Source organism: Balaenoptera ricei, chromosome 14 (genome assembly GCF_028023285.1).
Source record: "Balaenoptera ricei isolate mBalRic1 chromosome 14, mBalRic1.hap2, whole genome shotgun sequence".
Taxonomy (NCBI): Eukaryota; Metazoa; Chordata; class Mammalia; order Artiodactyla; family Balaenopteridae; genus Balaenoptera; species Balaenoptera ricei.
Genome location: NC_082652.1, coordinates 67,239,975 through 67,259,939, shown reverse-complemented (window position 1 = coordinate 67,259,939; position 19,965 = coordinate 67,239,975). Strand labels below are relative to the sequence as shown.

Here is a 19,965-nt window from a genome sequence, read left to right as displayed (position 1 = left end):
TATTACTAAATTAGTTTCCAGAATAGCTGTGCCAGTTTAAATTCCATAAAGTGAGAGAATGTCTCTCGTTGCACTTTTTACTTCCTGCCTTTATTGATCTTTGCAATTTCGGTAGGTGAAAACTTGTATCTTGTTTAGATTTTTCATTTTTAAAATTAATAACAGGAACAAACATTTAAAAAGTTTATTACCCAGCTGTGTTTCTTTTATGATTTTACTTCATTTTTAACTTTTTTTTTTTAACCAGGTTCATTTATCTGCTTAAAATGTTTCCATAATTTATTTTTTAATTTCTCCTTTTTTCATGGTTTTTGGTTCATACAGTGTCATGGCTCATTCACATGTTTCTTAGGAATTATTGCAAATTTATTTCTTTGTGTTTTGAGAAAGATTCAGACGAGTAATGTGCTTAGGTGACCCTACCTCATGGAACTCAGGAATATGGCTAAGGCAGGACTGAGCATAAGAGGCCATGTGGGGTCCTGGTTACAGGGGAAGGTGTTTCAGAACCGGATCGAATGCCTGGAAGGAAGATGACTGGAGATGGAGAGAAGATGCAGCAGCATGTCTTCTCTGCTTCTAGCGTCAGCGGTGTGCCAAGCAGCGAGCTCTGAAGAGGCTTTGTGCCTTGCTTTCCATACTTTCCTTTGTTCAAAAACAGAAATAAGAATTTTCTTACTTTTCTGTATTCTTCATAGAGTTTCTCTTTCATTAACCTCAATTGAAGGTAATAGGCTTTTTATAAATTTACTAAAATAAAATTTTTGTATCTCATGTGGCTTAGATAAAATAATGCCAGAGACATTTTTTGTTGAAGAGTGGGTAAGAAGAAAACCTGCCTTTTGCTCATAGCTTGCATTAGAATGTAAGAAATACATGAAACCTCAGAGCTTATAAAATAACTTTTTGCTCCTGAGCTAAAAAATTGTTGACTCATGTATTTTTCAGGAGTTCTGCCTATCACTGTTTTTATAAACTTTATAAACAGATTTTTGTTTTAAAACAAGGCTTAAACATTTCCTTATCCTGCCTTCCCTAAAAAGAAAAAGAAAAAAGAATTTTCTTAATGTATATAGTCTTATTATTTCAGATTGATAAAACAGTGATCTAAAAAAGGCTGTTTTAGACTTTGAAGTAGAAAGTTAAAAAATCGGCATAATATCATATAGTCTGCCAAATAAAAGTGGAAAAATTTAATCATTTCCAGTAACGTTCTTCATATGAAAATTTTTAGTATCATGATGTCTAAAGCAATGCAGTGACATTTAGAAATTGCCTTAAGTTTTAACGATTTGGTTATATAATGTTGAAAATACTTGTAAAAATAAAAATTTGGGGTAAATCCATTTATTTGGAACACTGTTATGGAGAAACCTATTTACATTTGGGAACTGAGAATTAGCCTCAGGAATTGAAAGAGATACCAAATCCGTATTTCAAAGCACATATTCTTGACATCCGTGGGTCGGTCTATGTATTCTCGATTTAATATATAGTTGATTAGATGATTTCTAAGCCATCAGCATAGTGTTGAGCAGGAATTAATTAACAACATGGGAAAGATTGGAAGAGCTCTGGTAGAAAAAACCAAACAAAAAGTCAAAAAATGTCGTTCCAAAACCTCTTGGGAATATTGAAACCAATAGTCCTTTAGTATTGAGGGACTCGCTGTTACAGCAAGGTGCATGTATTGATGCCAAATAAAACCCCCAAACAACCACGATGAGTATATTCTATTTAAGAAGATACATTATTACATAGTTTTGCAGTTTGGTTTTATTAAAATTGTTTAAATAAAATTATTTTAGCATTTAAAATGACAAACTGTGGCATCTAGAAAGCATGAGTGTACACAATAATACTAAGTGAGGTTCTCTATAGCTGAGGTTTTACTGTAACAGATGCATAATCCCCTAATCTGAAAACAGGCTAACAAAATCTCTCTTCTCTTCCCTTAAATAGCTATTCTAATTTACTCTCATAGGCAGTATTTTTGTCTTTTTTTTCAATTTTCTGTTTTCTTTCTTCTTTTTTTAAGATAATTTCTTTTGGTGATGAAATCCTTTGTCTTTAAAAAATTTGTCCATATTCAGTCTGTACAAAAGAATACATAAAAAACATTGTTATAAAGAATATCCATGAATGAACACCTGTGAAACTACTGTACAGTTTTTTTGTTTTTTGTTTTTTGTTTTTAATTTATTTATTTTTGGCTGTGTTGGGTCTTCGTTTCTGTGCGAGGGCTTTCTCTAGTTGCGGCAAGTGGGGACCACTCTTCATTGCGGTGCGCGGGCCTCTCACTGTTGTGGCCTCTCCTGTTGCAGAGCACAGGCTCCAGATGCGCAGGCTCAGTAGTTGTGGCTCACGGGCCTAGTTGCTCCGCGGCATGTGGGATCTTCCCAGACCAGGGCTCGAACCCGCATCCCCTGCATTGGCAGGCAGATTCTCAACCACTGCGCCACCAGGGAAGCCCTACAGTTTTTAAGAAAGGAACATTGCCAGTATCTTTGAAGCCATTTCCTTGCCTTTTCCTTTTTGAGTTAAATCACTATTTTGGATTTTGTGTTTCTCTCTTTTGCTTGTTTTTACCATATATGTATAAAAAAATATAATGTTTAATTGGCTTGCTTTTGAAATTTATATGATGGTATACTGTGTATATATTCTTCTGTGACTAGCTCTTTTTGTTCACTCTGTTTATAAACATCTACATGTTGATATGTCTAGCTGTTTGGTATTTTGTGAAATACCTTCAAAGTATTATGAGTCTTTGATTCCTTAAAATGTCTTCATTGTGCTTTTCAGATTACAAAAGTAATTTATGCTAGTAATTGAAAATTCAAACATAGAAGTATAACAAAAAGGGAAAGTCCCTCATAACCTCATTTATTACTCAGCTTGAGTCATATCAATAATTAACTGTTTCTCTGCGTGTTATGTCATCTTTTTTCTCTTCCCCTTCATTAAACAAGGCTCTTCTAACCACAGAGCCACTGTGCCACTTTTCTGGTAGAGGTAGAAGGCATTATTCTACTTGTACCACTGTGAAAAGTGCCCTCTGGAGTTCTGCGCCTTGACAATCTTTCTTAACTGTATTTCTTAGAAATATATTGTACATCTGTAGATTATAGTAGGTCTGTTATCTTGTAGATGTACCATAACTGAACCAGTAGTCTGTTGATGTACATTTTCAGTTGTTTTCAGTTTTTATTATTTATTCAGAAGTATTTTAGTGTATAACATGTCTTGGGCACTATTCTTGCAGTCTTAGAAACATTGCTGCTGTGAGCATTTTTGCATATGTGTTTCTGAATACTTGCGTTGCATATTCATGAAGTGTAAATGCCTAGATGTGGATATTTTGGGTCAAGGAGTATGATTATTTAATATTTTGATATTCAACTTTTGTAGAGAAATTTTGCTTGCTTCAGAAGCATCGCAGCAATTTATACTCCCAATAATGTATGAATGTATTATTTTCCCTACACCTCATCAGCATTGTATTGTTGGTCTTTTCATCTTTATAATCTGATAGGTGACAAATTAATGAGCATCAACATCTTTTCTTATTCTTAAATTTCTGAATATTAGGAAATACTCATTAAGCCTCTGGGTGCAGTTAAACAGGTTTAAAGTGATATGCACATTAATGTAAAGCCATTAAAATACAATCTCACTTCTAAAGAATTTGGATAAATTCATTTCTGTTAACTCAGTTAACAAGTATATAATGAGGATTTAATATGGATATGGTCATGTAGCGTAATTGTGGAGAAGTCAGAAGTATGGAGTGGGCTTTAGGAATTTTGCTGTTTAGTTGGAGAGAGAATATTAACATGAGAGAAAAGTAGCAAGCAGTTATATGCTTGTATGACGAAGCCCTATAACTTGTGAACATAAAGCTCAAATATTGTGTTGGCCTAATGAATGAAGAAGTTAATCAAGACTTTTTGGAGTAGGAGTGACACTTGAGGGAGCTTTGAAGGATGAATATGCCTGCTTTGAACTGATGGAGTGTATAGGAGAGTAGGCATCAGGAAAGGTGAGAAGTGTGAGCAGTCACAGGAGTAGAAATAAAAATGGCACAGTTGTGAGACCTGACAGTGAATAGAGCAGGACTTGGGGAGACACTGGAAATGTAGATTTGTTAGGAAAGAGTTGAGGCCATTGTTATCGAGGTTCTCATAGATAAAGGAGTTTAGACGTGGTTCATTCTCAGATAAGTTCTGCTTAGCATTTTTCAGCAGAGGAATGGTGATGAAAAAGTGGTGCTAAGGATCACTAGCTCTGCACTTGTGTTCTGATGAGGGACTGGCAGAGAGGCAGGGTTGCTCCTTCATTTGTACAAAGTAATAATAGGTTTTGAGTAGGATGGTGGTAGTGAAAATAGAGAGGAGGCAGCCAATAAGAAAATTAAAAAACAAAACAAAACAGGACTTAATGACTAACTGGATATAGGGGATGAAGATGGAGAACTGAGATAAAGGAAATGAATGATTTCTGTGATTGAACAATTGGTAACAATTCTCCTCTTTCATAATTCTGAATTAATAAAGCCACTGTTTTACAAGAAGCTTGAAACCTCAGTACTCTGCCCTCCCCAAATGATCTTTGCAGCTGTTGTATAGGGAGAAAAGTATTTTGGTATTAAACATCACTGATGATTATTAATATAGTGATTGTTTCTGTATAGATAAAATTCTTTCGGGTGATTCAAGTTTTCTATATTCTGTTTAAAGCTCATAAAATTAGAAAAGTTTTGCTGTGTGTATAGGAGGATTATCATTTTAAAATGTTCTCATAAAGCAGTGTTTAATGATAATTGTAAACAATTGATTATCGGAATATAGATGCATATTCAGTCAAGTGTTCATTGAAAGCATTCATTGTTTTCATGAATACTACAACATCATTGAATCTGTTAAAGTTCTTTGAGAAGAAAATACACTTCAGTTTTTAATAATACACTTCTGAAGGATGACTTCATTAGATAATCTTTTTTAACTAGCTAATCATCTGTATGCCGATATTTATTTTGTGTCTTAATAAGTCTCCCAACTTAGAAGTTTTAAAATTTTAAATTTTCTCTTATATGAATGCTCTGCATAATTGAATATAAAGTATTGAAAACAAAACACAACAACAAAAGAAACAAAACAAACAAGAACAAAAGAGACCTGAATCTTGGATAGAATTCTCCTGGGTGGTGTTTTTGACTTCCTCAGACTTTCATTAGATGATACTGTAGTCAAGGATGAAATGTAATTTTGAAGGTTGTGTTATATTTTGATTAAAATTAGTATGTTAGAATAAAGAATGGTAAATATTTAACATTGAACCTGCTTTAGAGTGACTTTACTTTCATGAGTCCAAGATGAATGTAGCTTAGTACTTCAGATTGGTGTATTTTAACCATGAAAGTTTCAGAATTGGGCAGACTCTATCAGAAGTGCCTGGTTATTGCAGGTTCTTCTGTTATTGGATTTGTTATTGGAATATTATCTTTCTTTTTTTTTCTTCCCCAGTTCAAAGCAGTATTCAACGGTTTCAAGAGAAGTTTTTTATTTTTGCTCTGACACCTCAACAAGTTAGAGAGATATGCATATCCAGGTAAGAGGAGTTTGGAATATATTCTCAAGGATGTTGGTGTATTAGTCTGCTAGGCCTGCCGTAACAAAGTACCACAGACTGGGTGGCTTAAACAACAGAAATTTGTCTTCTCACATTTCAGGAGGCTTGAAGTCCAAGACTAAGGTGTTGACAGATTTGGTTTCTTCTGAGGCCTCCCTCCTTGGCTCGCAGATGGCTGCCTTCTTGCTGTGTGTTCTCACATGGCCTTTCCTCTGTGTGCCTGTGTATTCCTGGTGTCTCTTCTTCTTCTTATAAGGACACCAGTCCTAGTGGATTAAGGCCCCACCCTTATGACCTCATTTGATCTTAATGACCTCTTTAAAGTCCCCAACTCCACAGACAGTCACATTGGGGGTTAGGGCTTCAGCATATGAATTTTGGGGGAACACAGTTCAGTCCATAACAGTTGGGCCATTTCTCCTTAAGTAAGCATAGTATATTTTGACTAAGGTTAGCCAAATATTTAATAAATACTCTGTTAGAAAAAAATTTTAACTTTTGAATAAAACCCCTTTGAATTACTTTTTGTCACATTTGGCAGTAACTTTTTTTTAATGAAACTTTTATTCTAAATATAGCAACATAAAGAATTTGTGATAACAGAACAAAGATCGAGTGACCATAAACTTCATCATCCAAACAGAGGCATTTTTAGAGTGAAAGTGGATATTATTAATAATTTTTTCTGGGATAAGAACATAAACTGGGACCTTTCTGAGCTATATGGTTACCTAGACCAAAAAATTAGCAGAAATCTGAAAACAATTATGAAAAATACTCTTAGCTTTTCCATTTCAAAAATAGGGTAAACTTAAACACATTTATAAAGAGCAAATGAACTAAGAGAGATAGGAAGAAAGAAAAGGAAATCTGTAGTATATACTTTCCCAGTTAAAAATATAGTCATCCTTGGTGTTAATAATATATTATTTATAAGACTTTAGAAAGATTTAGCATAAGAAAACTGAGACTCCTGGAGGTTAAATGATTTTCTGGGATTGTAGAGTTAAAAGTTAGAACAAAGAGTTGAGCAAATTAGAGGTTTTTTGCATCCTTTCAGCTCTTCGTTAGACACTCACCTTCTCTGAGATGTTAATAGGAGTTTTTAAAAAGTAAAGATTCTGCAGTTAAGTTTTGGAAATTCTGTATTCAACGTAGGTACATAAGTTCTTAAAACCAGACTTTTCAGAGTCTTTAATACGTTAATGTGTATTGTCAATCTCCCAGGATGGTGGATCCAAATTTATGGGCCTCTCTCTCTTTTAAACCTCCTGACATCTTGAAGATGCACTGTCGTTATGTAGAAGAGTATGGGACACACACAGCTTTCGATTCTTTCGTCAATCACATCACTGCTCTCAACACAGTCTCAGAATGATTTTATAACTTGACCTGGTAAAATTTGAGCTCCCAAAAAGTAGTGCTTAGATAGTCTGGCTCTCTCCCACAAAAGGGAAAAAGACAAAGTGTTGAAAAATAAGATTAAAAGAAAAAAAAAAAAAGACAGTACTAAGGATTAGTCCAAAAGACCCAGTATCCAAATATCCAAATAATAGGGGTTTTAGGAAAAGTAGAGAAAATTTAGAGGAGGAAATTATCAAAGAAGTAAAATGAATGTAGCTTGATGCAGTTCATGTCCACCAGGGGCAAGACATTGCAGGCAGTTTTTATAAATTGGAAGTACTTTCAATGTTGGGGATAGTAATAAACCAACTAAAAAATTAATAGGATAAATGAAAAATTGTATTTTATATCCAAGCCATATCATTATTATAAAGTTTTGTTTGTTATTCATTGATGATTCCTTGCTTGAGAACATTTACTAAGTGTTTATTAGGTACAAAACACTGTATTATATGACATGCCTCTTTTCTACAAGTTGCTTGCAGTCTCGTTAGTGAACTAGCTCATATACCTAAAATGATTGTTGGCATTGCGAGAGCCAATATGAAAAGAGCCAATTCAGTAATGACAAATAAGAGCTGATTTATAGGAGAAGATTACTCTTAACGTTGGTGGTCTGGGAAAGCTTCTTTAGGGTGTTGGGTGGGCCTTTGAAGGAAGGAGATTATTTACTCAGCATGGAATTGTGATAATATGTACCATTTGCCTTAAAAAGGTGTGTGTGTGTAATTTGCGTAAGTGCATAAAATATGTCTGGACAAATATGATAAGCTGCCTCTGGAGGAGGGAATCAGGTGGTCGGGGTCGGAACTGGGGGAGTCTCTTCACTTTATATCCTTTTTTGTATCTTTTGACGTTTGAACTATGTGAATGTATTAATTAGTCAAAAAAAATGAATGACTAAAATTTAAATAATTATTTTCAATTAAAAATTTTAATTATGTTCTGGAGATGGATGGTGGTGATGATATAATGTGAATGTACTTAAAGCCATAGAACTATACACTTTTAAGATGGTTAACATGATAAATTTTATCTTACGAATATTTAACCACAATAAAAATTAAAAAACAATTAACCATAAAAGTAAGGCTACTTGTGATCCTACCAGCAAAGAAGACAAAACACACATACACATGTGCATGCAAACTCCAACCTTTTCAGAGTTGGGTAATCAAATAGTAAAAAATCTCCTTCCTAAGAAGCGGAAGTAGCAGTTTGGTACTCATTACCTAGGTTTAATAATTATCAACATTTTGGAATCTGTATGTGACCACTCCAACTTTTTTTCCTGAAATATTTTAAAGGAAATTGCAGACATCATATAATTTCACCCAGAAATACCTCAAGATACATCTCTAATTTTTAACGTAATCACACTAAAAAATTAATAATTCTTTAATGTAAAACAGTGTCTACCCTATATTCAAATTTTCTCAGTTGTTCTTCAGTATTCAGACATGTATTATTTTGACTTTTATGTCTCCCAAGATTTAAAAAAAACTTTTTACTTTGAAGTAATCTTAGGTTTATAGAAAAGATGTGAATGTAGTAGATAATACTCTTCAGCCAGTTCCTTTAATATTACCATGTTGCATAATTATAAGTGCAATTATCAAAACCAAGAAATTAACCTTGGTGTAATACTATTAAATAAACTACAGTCTTTATTCAGGTTTCATCAGATTTTCTGCTAATTAATTTCTGTTCCTTGATCCAATCCAAGATCCCAAATCACATTTAATAGTTGTGTTATTAGTCTCTTTCAGTCTGTGATGGTTTCTTAGTGTTTTCTTCTCTTTCTTAACTTTTGATATTTTTATGGAGTACTGATCAGGTATTTTGTAGAACGTTCCTCAGTTTGGGTTTGTCTGATGTTTTGTCATGATTAGATTGAGATTATGCATTTTTAGCAAGAGTACCTCAAGTTCTATGCCCTTCTCAGTGTATCATAACAGTGCTCCATAATATTGATACATCTTATATTTGGTGATGTTAATTTTGATCACTTGGGTAAGGTACTGTTCACCAGACTTCTACACTGTAAAGTTGCTGTTTTTTTCCTTTGTTATTAATAAATATCTTGGGGGAGATATTTTGAGACTAGGCACATATTCTGTTTATCTTCAAATTTTTCCCACCAATTTAGCGTTCACTCATGGATCTTGCCTTCAGTAATTACTTCATCATAAACTCTCTTGTGCTCCAGTGATGTGATTTTTCTGTTGTTATTATTCTTTTTCACACTGGAGTTATTCTTTTGTAAGGAAGAGCTGCCCCTTGCCCCCCATTTATTTATTCAATTACTTGCTTGTATCTGTGTGGGCCCTGGGGTACTCTGGGTTATAATCCAGTGCTATATAATTCATATTGTTGCTCAAACTGTTCCACCTTTGGCTATTGGCCATTCTTTCAGGTTGGCTCCTATGCCCTTTTGATATGTCTCCACCCATTTCTGAGGACTACTTTACTGGTCCAGGCTCATCTTTTATTTTCTCTGCCCCAGTTCTGGAAAGATAACTTCTCCAAGGAGCTCTGGTTCTGCTCTTACAGTACTTCCTACCACTTTCTCTGGAAAAAAGTGGTTCATTTGACTCTGTTAGCATATTACACATTCTGGATTTGGATAATTGTGCTTCTTGTGGTGTCATTTGACTTCTATCCCTATGGTTCTCAAATTTTGCTGCATATTCGAATCAACTGGGGAGGCTTTAAGACTCCAAATACCCAGATTTCATTCGTACCAATTAAATTAGAATCTCTGAGGACAGAACCCAAACAGCAGCCGTTTTTACAGCTCCCCAGGGGCGTCCAGTGCGCGGATTTGGAAACTGCTGCTGTGCGGCCAGCTCCTCCCCTTTTCCTGTGGTGCTGATACCGTCTAAACCAGAGGCGTGAATGCATTCAGGTTTGGGTTTGTTTTTTTTTTTTTTTTTCTATTGCATCTTATAACGATTGATCAGTGAGTTCAGCTCTGTTCTTGTCTATAGCACCACTCCTTCCATTGGCTACCAATGCCTCTGTAATCATGCTCTCTCAGTTTCTTACACTGACATCTCTTGCATGTTCCCGAAATCAGTGTGTGATTCTCTTCTCTCTGCTCTGTGACAGTATCCGTGAATGTGGTTTTTTTTTTTTATTAACTGGCTTCAAAGAGATTTTTGCTTAGTATATATTTCAGTCTGTTGTCTATTTCATTAATGGCATGGGATCTGCCTGGACAGAGGCCTCTTTGTATTATCCCATACTTCATCTACCACATCCCCTCAGTTTGCTACACTGTGTTGATCCTTCTTTTATGTCTCTTTCAATATTTAAAACTTGAATTAACTCTACCTTTGAGGGAGTTAGCATGGTCTTCAGAGTAGTATCAATTGGAATGTGAATTCTGGCTCAATCACTTAAGTCTGTATGCCCCTAGGTAAGTTCCTAAAGCCTATGGAATCTTATTTACCCAGTGTGTAAAATTAGAAAAATAATCACCACCTCACTCAGTGGTTGGGGGTTGAATGCCATAACTGGCTCTACCTCTGCTTATCCTGGTGAGTAGCATCACCATCTATCCAGTTGCACCATTCCGAAACCTGGGTACCATCCTAGGTCCCCTTATCCTACCTTCCTGTATCTAGTCAGTCATTGAGTCCTATCAGGTTTTATCCCTAAATATCATTCAGTGATATTCATGTTTAAATAACTTTCAAGCCCTCATCTTTTGCCTATACAATTGTAATGACCTCCTAACTCTCCCAGCTGACCAAGTGATCTTTCTAAAGCCCATACAGTTTTTTCTTTCTTGTGCTTAAAAACCTTATGAAGTCCATACTCCATTGCTTGACAGTTCTCTTCAACATCCTACTCTACTCATCTTCTTTTTTTTTTTTTCCACACACACACACACACACACACACACACACTGTATTTTATTTTTACAAGAGATAAATAGACTGACACCAAGCATTGTACATGGATGACCACAACAAAAGCAACAATGATTGCAATTACCAAACATGAAACACACTCATACTATGTCATAATATTGACATTCAGTCCAGTAATCCTCCACTGTAACAGCTCCTTTACTTTGCAGTGAAAATTGATTTGTATATTCTTTGCCTCTGAGTCCTTGTGGGATTTTTTTTTGTTTAAATTCAAACAGAAAGTCACAAAAATTATACTCATCCTCATCAGTTCACTCAGTCCCATGTAATTAATTTTTTTTTCATCTTGATCTTTTGTTAGCACTTTTATGAGTTCATCAGTTTCTCATTAGAGTTCTGAAAATGCTTATTCATTCAGTTCAGCAGTACAGTCAGTTACCAGAAACCTGTACTTGTCAGAGTCTTTTCCATGAATTTCTTGAAGATGAAACCCTTTTATAGGAACATATTTGCAAAAGCATCAGAGTACACCCAGAACTGTCTGTAAATGACAAAAGACTTAAAAATGACCACGGTTAAAGATTTGATGAAAGTTCATAATAATGCAGTTGACAAGAAAATTAGTTATTTCTGAGATATACATTTTAAAGTAATAACTAGGATTATGACTTATAACATTATACCAGAAAATAAAAGATTTTTAGAAATTTCATGTAATGTCTGAAACATTTATATTAACATATTTCCATACAAATAACCCAATGAAAGTTTAGTATTAGTTATTTTGTTTGTTTTTTTATACTGCAGGTTCTTATTAGGCATCAATTTTATACACATCAGTGTATACATGTCAATCCCAATCACCCAATTCAGCACACCGCCATCCCCACCCCACCGCAGTTTTCCCCCCTTGGTGTCCATATGTCTGTTCTCTACATCTGTGTCTCAACTTCTGCCCTGCAAACCGGCTCATCTGTACCATTTTTCTAGGTTCCACATACATGCGTTAATATACGATATTTGTTTTTCTCTTTCTGACTTACTTCACTCTGTATGACAGTCTCTAGATCCATCCACGTCTCAACAAATGACTCAATTTCGTTCCTTTGTATGGCTGAGTAATATTCCATTGTATATATGTACCACAACTTCTTTATCCATTCGTCTGTTGATGGGCATTTAGGTTGCTTCCATGACCTGGCTATTGTAAATAGTGCTGCAATGAACATTCGGGTGCATGTGTCTTTTTGAATTACGGTTTTCTCTGGGTATATGCCCAGTAGTGGGATTGCTGGGTCATATGGTAATTCTATTTTTATTTTTTTAAGGAACCTCCATATTGTTCTCCATAGTGGCTGTATCAATTTACATTGCCACCAACAGTGCAAGAGGGTTCCCTTTTCTCCACACCCTCTCCAGCATTTGTTGTTTGTAGATTTTCTGATGATGCCCGTTCTAACTGGTGTGAGGTGATACCTCATTATAATTTTGATTTGCATTTCTCTAATAATTAGTGATGTTGAGCAGCTTTTCATGTGTTTCTTGGCCATCTGTATGTCTTCTTTGGAGAAATGTCTATTTAGGTCTTCTGCCCATTTTTGGATTGGGTTGTTTGTTTTTTTAATATTGAGCTGCATGAGCTGTTTATATATTTTGGAGATTAATCCTTTGTCTGCTGATTCATGTGCAAATATTTTCTCCCATTCTGAGGGCTGTCTTTTCATCTTGTTTATGGTTTCCTTTGCTGTGCGAAAGCTTTTAAGTTTCATTAGGTCCCATTTGTTTATTTTTGTTTTTATTTCCATTTCTCTAGGAGGTGGATCAAAAAAGATCTTGCTGTGATTTATGTCAAAGAGTGTTCTTCCTATGTTTTCCTCTAAGAGTTTTATAGTGTCCAGTCTTACATTTAGGTCTCGAATCCATTTTGAGTTTATTTTTGTGTATGGTGTTAAGGAGTATTCTAATTTCATTCTTTTACATGTAGCTGTCCAGTTTTCCCAGCACCACTTATTGAAGAGACTGTCTTTTCTCCATTGTATATCTTTGCCTCCTTTGTCATAGATTAGTTGACCATAGGTGCATGGGTTTATCTCTGGGCTTTCTATCTTGTTCCATTGATCTGTGTTTCTGTTTTTGTGCCAGTACCATATTGCCTTGATTACTGTAGCTTTGTAGTATAGTCTGAAGTCAGGGAGTCTGATTCCTCCAGCTCTGTTTTTTTCCCTCAGGACTGCTTTGGCTATTCAGGGTCTTTTGTGTCTCCATACAAATTTTAAGATGATTTGTTCGCGCTCCGTAAAAAATGCCATTGGTAATTTGATAGGGATTGCATTGAATCTGTAGATTGCTTTGGGTAGTATAGTCATTTTCACAATGTTGATTCTTCCAATCCAAGAACATGGTATATCTCTCCATCTGTTGGTATCATCTTTAATTTCTTTCAATAGTGTCTTATAGTTTTCTGCATATAGGTCATAGGTCTTTTGTCTCCTAGGTAGGTTTATTCCTAGGTATTTTATTCTTTTTGCTGCAATGGTAAATGAGAGTGTTTCCATAATTTCTCTTTCAGATTTTTCATCATTAGTGTATAGGAATGCAAGAGATTTCTGTGCATTAATTTTGTATCCTGCAACTTTACCAAATTCATTAATTAGCTCTAGCAGTTTTCTAGTGGCAGTTTTAGGATTCTCTATGTATAGTATCATGTCATCTGCAAACAGTGACAGTTTTACTTCTTCTTTTCCAATTTGTATTCCTTTTATTTCTTTTTCTTCTCTGATTGCCGTGGCTAGGACTTCCAGAGCTATGTTGAATAATAGTGGTGAGAGTGCTACATCCTTGTCTCGTTCCTGATCTTAGAGGAAATGCTTTCAGTTTTTCACTGTTGAGAATGATGTTTGCTGTGGGTTTGTCATATATGGCCTTTATTATGTTGAGGTAGGTTCCCTCTATGCCCACTTTCTGGAGAGTTTTTATCATAAATGGGTGTTGAATTTTGTCAAAAGCTTTTTCTGCATCTATTGAGATGATCATATGGTTTTTATTCTTCAGTTTGTTAATATGGTGTATCACATTGCGTACATTGAAGAATCCTTGCATCCCTGGGATAAATCCCACTTGATCGTGGTGTGTGATCCTTTTAATGAGTTGTTGGATTCTGTTTGCTAGTATTTTGTTGAGGATTTTTGCATCTATATTGATCAGTGATATTGGTCTGTAATTTTCTTTTTTTGTAGTGTTTTTGTTTGGTTTTGGTATCAGGGTGATGGTGGCCTCATAGAATGATTTTGGGAGTGTTCCTTCCTCTGCAATTTTTTGGAAGAGTTTGAGAAGGATAGGTGTTATCTCTTCTCTAAATGTTTGATAGAATTCACCTGTGAAACCATCTGGTCCTGGACTTTTGTTTGTTGGAAGGTTTTTAATCACAGTTTCAACTTCATTACTTGTGATTGGTCTGTTCATATTTTTTGCTTCTTCCTGGTTCAGTCATGGAAGGTTATACCTTTCTAAGAATATGTCCATTTCTTCCAGGTTGTCCATTTTATTGGCATAGAGTTGCTTGTAGTAGTCTCTTAGGATGCTTTGTATTTCTGCGGTGTCTGTTGTAACTTATCCTTTTTCATTTTTGATTTTATTGATTTGAGTCCTCTCCCTCTTTATCTTGATGAGTCTGGCTAATGGCTTATCAATTTTGTTTATCTTCTCAAAGAACCAGCTTTTAGTTTTATTGATCTTTGCTATTGTTTTCTTTGTTTCTATTTCATTTATTTCTGCTCTGATCTTTATGATTTCTTTCCTTCTGCTAACTTTGGGTTTTGTTGTTCTTCTTTCTCTAGTTTCATTAGGTGTAAGGTTAGATTGTTTATTTGAGATGTTTCTTGTTTCTTAAGGTAGGCTTGTATAGCTATAAACTTCCCTCTTAGAACTGCCTTTGCTGCATCCCATAGGTTTTGGGTTGTTGTGTTTTCATTGTCATTTGTCTCTAGGTATTTTTTGATTTCCTCTTTGATTTCTTCAGTGATCTCTTGGTTATTTAGTAACGTATTGTTTAGCCTCCATGTGTTTGTCTTTTTTACGTTTTTTTCCCTGTAATTCATTTCTAATCTCATAGCGTTGTGGTCAGAAAAGATGCTTGATATGATTTCAATTTTCTTAAATTTACTGAGGCTTGATTTGTGACCCAAGATGTGATCTATCCTGGAGAATGTTCCGTGCGCACTTGAGAAGAATGTGTAATCTGCTGTTTTTGGATGAAATGTCCTATAAATATCAATTAAATCTATCTGGTCTACTGTGTCATTTAAAGCTTCTGTTTCCTTATTTATTTTCATTTTGGATGATCTGTCCATTGGTGTAAGTGAGGTGTTAAAGTCCCCCACTCTTATTGTGTTACTGTCAATTTCCTCTTTTATAGCTGTTAGCAGTTGCCTTATGTATTGAGGTGCTCCTATGTTGGGTGCATATATATTTATAATTGTTATATCTTCTTCTTGGATTGATCCCTTGATCATTATGTAGTGTCCTTCCTTGTCTCTTGTAACATTCTTTATTTTAAAGTCTATTTTGTCTGATATGAGTATTGATACTCCAGCTTTCTTTTGTTTTCCATTTGCATGGAATATCTTTTCCATCCCCTCACTTTCAGTCTGTATGTGTCCCTAGGTCTAAAGTGGGTCTCTTGTAGACAGCGTATATATGGGTCTTGTTTCTGTATCCATTCAGTGAACCTGTGTCTTTTGGTTGGAGCATTTAATCCATTCACGGTGAAGGTAATTATTGATATGTATGTTCCTATTACCATTTTCTTAATTGTTTTGGGTTTGTTTTTGTAGGTCCTTTTCTTCTCTTGTGTTTCCCACTTAGAGGAGTTCCTTTAGCATTTGTTGTAGAGCTGGTTTGGTGGTGCTGAATTCTCTTAGCTTTTGCTTGTTTGTAAAGCTTTTGATTTCTCCATCAAATCTAAATGAGATCCTTGCTGGGTAGAGTAATCTTGGTTGTAGGTTCTTCCCTTTCATCACTTTAAGTATATCATGCCGCTGCCTTCTGGCTCGTAGAGTTTCTGCTGAGAAATCAGCTGTTAACCTTATGGGAGTTCCATTGTATGTTATTTGTCGTTTTTCCCTTGCTGCTTTCAATAATTTTTCTTTGTCTTTAATTTTTGCCACTTTGATTACTATGTGTCTCGGCGTGTTTCTCCTTGGGTTTATCCTGTATGGGACTCTGCGCTTCCTGGACTTGGGTGGCTATTTCCTTTCCCATGTTAGGGAAGTTTTCGACTCTAATCTCTTCAAATATTTTCTCGGGTCCTTTCTCTCTCTCTCCTCCTTGTGGGACCCCTATAATGTGAATGTTGTTGCATTTAATGTTGTCCCAGAGGTCTCTTAGGCTGTCTTCATTTCTTTTCATTCTTTCTTCTTTAGTCTGTTCCACAGCAGTGAATTCCACCATTCTGTCTTCCAGGTCACTTATCCATTCTTCTGCCTCAGTTATTCTGCTATTGATTCCTTCTAGTGTAGTTTTCATTTCAGTTTTTGTATTGGTCATCTCTGTTTGTTCTTTAGTTCTTCTAGGTCTTTGTTAATCATTTCTTGCATCTTCTCAATCTTTGCCTCCATTCTTATTCCGAGGTCCTGGATCATCTTCACTATCATTATTCTGAATTCTTTTTCTGGAAGGTTGCCTATCTCCACTTCATTTAGTTGTTTTTCTGGGGTTTTTTCTTGTTCCTTCATCTGGTATATAGCCCTCTGCCTTTTCATCTTGTCTATCTTTCTGTGAATGTGGTTTTTGTTCCACAGGCTGCAGGATTGTAGTTTTTTTGCTTCTGCTGTCTGCCCTCTGGTGGTTGAGGCTATCTAAGAGGCTTGATGGGAGGCTCTGGAGGTGGGTAGATCTGACTGTTGCTGTGGCGGGTCAGAGCTCTGTAAAACTTTAATCCACTTGACTGTTGATGGGTGGGGCTGGGTTCCCTCCCTGTTGGTTGTTTTGCCCGAGGCAACCCAACACTGGAGCGTACCCGGGCTCTTTGGTGGGGCTAATGGCAGACTCTGGGAGGGCTCACGCCAAGGAGTACTTCCCAGAACCTCTGCTGCCAGTGTCCTTGTCCCCACGGTGAAACAGAGCCAGCCCCCGCCTCTGCAGGAGACCCCCCAACACCAGCAGGTATGTCTGGTTCAGTCTCCCCCAGGGTCACTGCTCCTTCCCCTGGGTCCCGATGCACACACTGTTTTGTGTGCACCCTCCAAGAGTGGGGTCTCTGTTTCCCCCAGTCCTGTCGAAGTCCTGCAATCAGTTCCCACTAGGCTTCAAAGTCTGATTCTCTATGAATTCCTCCTCCCGTTGCCGGACCCCCAGGTTGGGAAGCCTGACGTGGGGCTCAGAACCTTCACTCAAGTGGGTGGACTTCTGTGGTATAAGTGCTCGCCAGTCTGTGAGTCACCCACCCAGCAGTTATGGGATCTGATTTTACTCTGATTGCGCCCCTCCTACCGTCTCACTGTGGCTTCTCTGTCCTTGGACGTGGGGTATCCTCCTTGGTGAAGTCCAGTGTCTTCCTGTCGATGATTGTCCAGCAGCCAGTTGTGATTCTGGTGCTCTCGCAAGAGGGAGTGAGAGCACGTCCTTCTACTCTGCCATCTTGGTTAATCCTCTTCATCTTCTTTTTTTAAAATTTAATTTTTTAAATTGAAGTATAGTTGATTTACAGTATTGCATCAGTTTCGGGGGGGGGTGCAGCTAAGTTATTCAGATATATATGTATCTTTTTTAGATTCTTTTCCATTATAGGTTGTTACGAGATATTGAATATAGATCCATGTGCTATACTGTAAATCCTGTTATCTATTCTATATATATGGTAGTATCTTTTAATCCCATACTCTTAATTTATCCCTACCCCTAGCCCCCTTTCCCTTTTGGTAACCATAAGTCTGTTTTCTATGTCTGAGTTTGTTTTCTGTTTTGTAAATAAGTTCATTTGTGTTATTTTTTTTAGATTCCACATATAAGTGGTATATAATATTTGTCTTTCTCTGTCTGATTTACTTCACTTAGTATGATAATCTCTTGGTCCACCCATGTTGCTGCAAATGACAATATTTTATTCTTTTTATGGCTGAGTAATATTCCATTGTGTTTGAGTGTGTGTGTCTCTGTGTATGTGTATCTTCTTTATCCATTCATCTGTTGATGGACACTTAGGTTGCTTCCATGTCTTGACTATTGTAGTGCTGCTGTGAACGTTGGGGTGCATGTATTTTTTTTGAATTAAGAGTGTTTGTCTTTTCTGGATATATGCCTGGGAGTGGGATTGCTGGGTTATATGGTAACTCTAGTTTTTTAGGGAACCTCCACACTGTACTCCATAGGGGCTGCACCAATTTGCATTCCCACCAACAGTGTAGGAGGGTTCCTTTTCCTCCACACCTTCTCCAGCATTTATTATTTGTAGATTTTTTGATGATAGCCCTTCTGACTCATGTGAGGTGATACCTCATTGTAGTTTTGATTTACATTTCTCTGATGATTAACAATGTTGTTGGCCATCTGCATTTCCTTTTTGGAAAAACGTCTGTTCAGTTCTGTTCATTTTTTAATCGGGTTTTTTTTTGATGTTGAGTTGTATGAGCTGTTTATAAATGTTGGATATTGATTCCTTATCAGTCATATCATCTGCAAATATTTTCTGCCATTCCGTACATTGTCTTTTTGTTTTGTGGATGGTTTACTTTGCTTTGTAAAAGCTTTTACATTTGATTAGGTCCCATTTGTTTATTTTTCCTTCCTTTTCCACGTTAAGGAAGTTTTCAGCTGTTATGTCTTCAAATATGTTCTCAGGCCCTTTCTCTTTCTCTTCTCCTTTTGGGGGCCCCTATAATGTGAATTATTAGTGATTTTTGATGTCCCAGATGTCTCTTAAACTATCCTCATTTCTTTTCATTCTTTTTTCTTTTTTCTGTTCAGTGGCAGTGATTTCCGCTACTGTCTTCCAGTTCACTGATCCATTCCTCTGTATCGTTTAGTCTGTTGTTGATTCCTTCTAGTGTATTTTTCATTTCAGTTATTACATTCTTCATCTCTGGTTGTTCATTATATTTTCTAACTCTGTTAAAAACTTCTAACTTCTCACCCTGTGCATCCATTCTTCTCCCAAATTCTTTGATCATCCTACGATCATTACTCTTTCTCGGGTAGATTGCCTGTCTCTGCTTCACTTAGTTTTTCTTCTGGAGTTTTATCTCGTTCCTTCATCTGGAAAATGTTCCTCTGCCACCTCATTTTGTCTGAGTTGCTATTTGTATTTTTATGTATGTGGTAGGTGAGTTTTGTTTCTCGACTTTGGAGAAGTGGCCTCTGTAGGATCTACGAAACTTTTTTTAATCATCTCATCTCCTGTCACTCTTTAGCAGCCTATACTCTAGCTAGACTTTGATAGCTGTGCATCTTTGCATATCCTCTTCCTCCTTACTCTGCTTGGCAAACCTGAGTCATGTTTTAAGGGCCAGTTCAAGTCTTCCCTTTTCTGTGATGCCTTTTCACATTTCCCCAATTTCATCATTTGTCTCCCTCTGCACTACTCTCATGTACTTATTTTCTATTAAAGCATTTATTTGACTACTTGAATTTACAAACTTCTTAATGAAACCAACATCTCTTACTCATTTTTATATTCTCAGAGCCTGTCACAGTGCCTGGCATATAGTAAATGCCTTTATATCTGATAAATGAGTTCAACATGTGAAAGTTCCTAGAGCAGTGACTGGCAGAAAATGAATGTCAGAAGATGCGTAGTCATTACTCGTCACGTTTGTGAAGATCTGTAACACATTGCATTTCCCAGTTTATGTTAATTTCCCTTACTGGAATAAATAGAAATCCTTAGTGAACCATTGAAAACCCTTTATAACATTCTCCCATTTATCTTTCTAGGTTCGTCTTTTGTCTTTTCTCTTTTTAAAAATTATGTTCCCAACCTAACAAGTTTCTCCCATGTATCTCTGGTTGATACTCACCTTTCCTTCTGTTGAGAATCACCCTGCTAGTGAAGCCACTG

The 19,965-nt window shown here is 36.2% G+C and overlaps 1 protein-coding gene across 7 annotated transcripts in view; it reads left to right on the top strand.

Annotated features, from left to right (window-relative positions):
* PIAS2 (protein inhibitor of activated STAT 2) overlaps window positions 1–19,965 on the top strand; it is a 94,505-nt gene that overhangs the window by 27,229 nt on the left and 47,311 nt on the right. For all 7 annotated transcript variants that reach the window (XM_059895206.1, XM_059895201.1, XM_059895200.1 and 4 more), the window contains one exon: window positions 5,526–5,610. In XM_059895206.1, coding sequence (XP_059751189.1) covers window positions 5,526–5,610 — 85 coding nt within the window. The remainder of the gene's footprint in view (window positions 1–5,525; window positions 5,611–19,965) is intronic.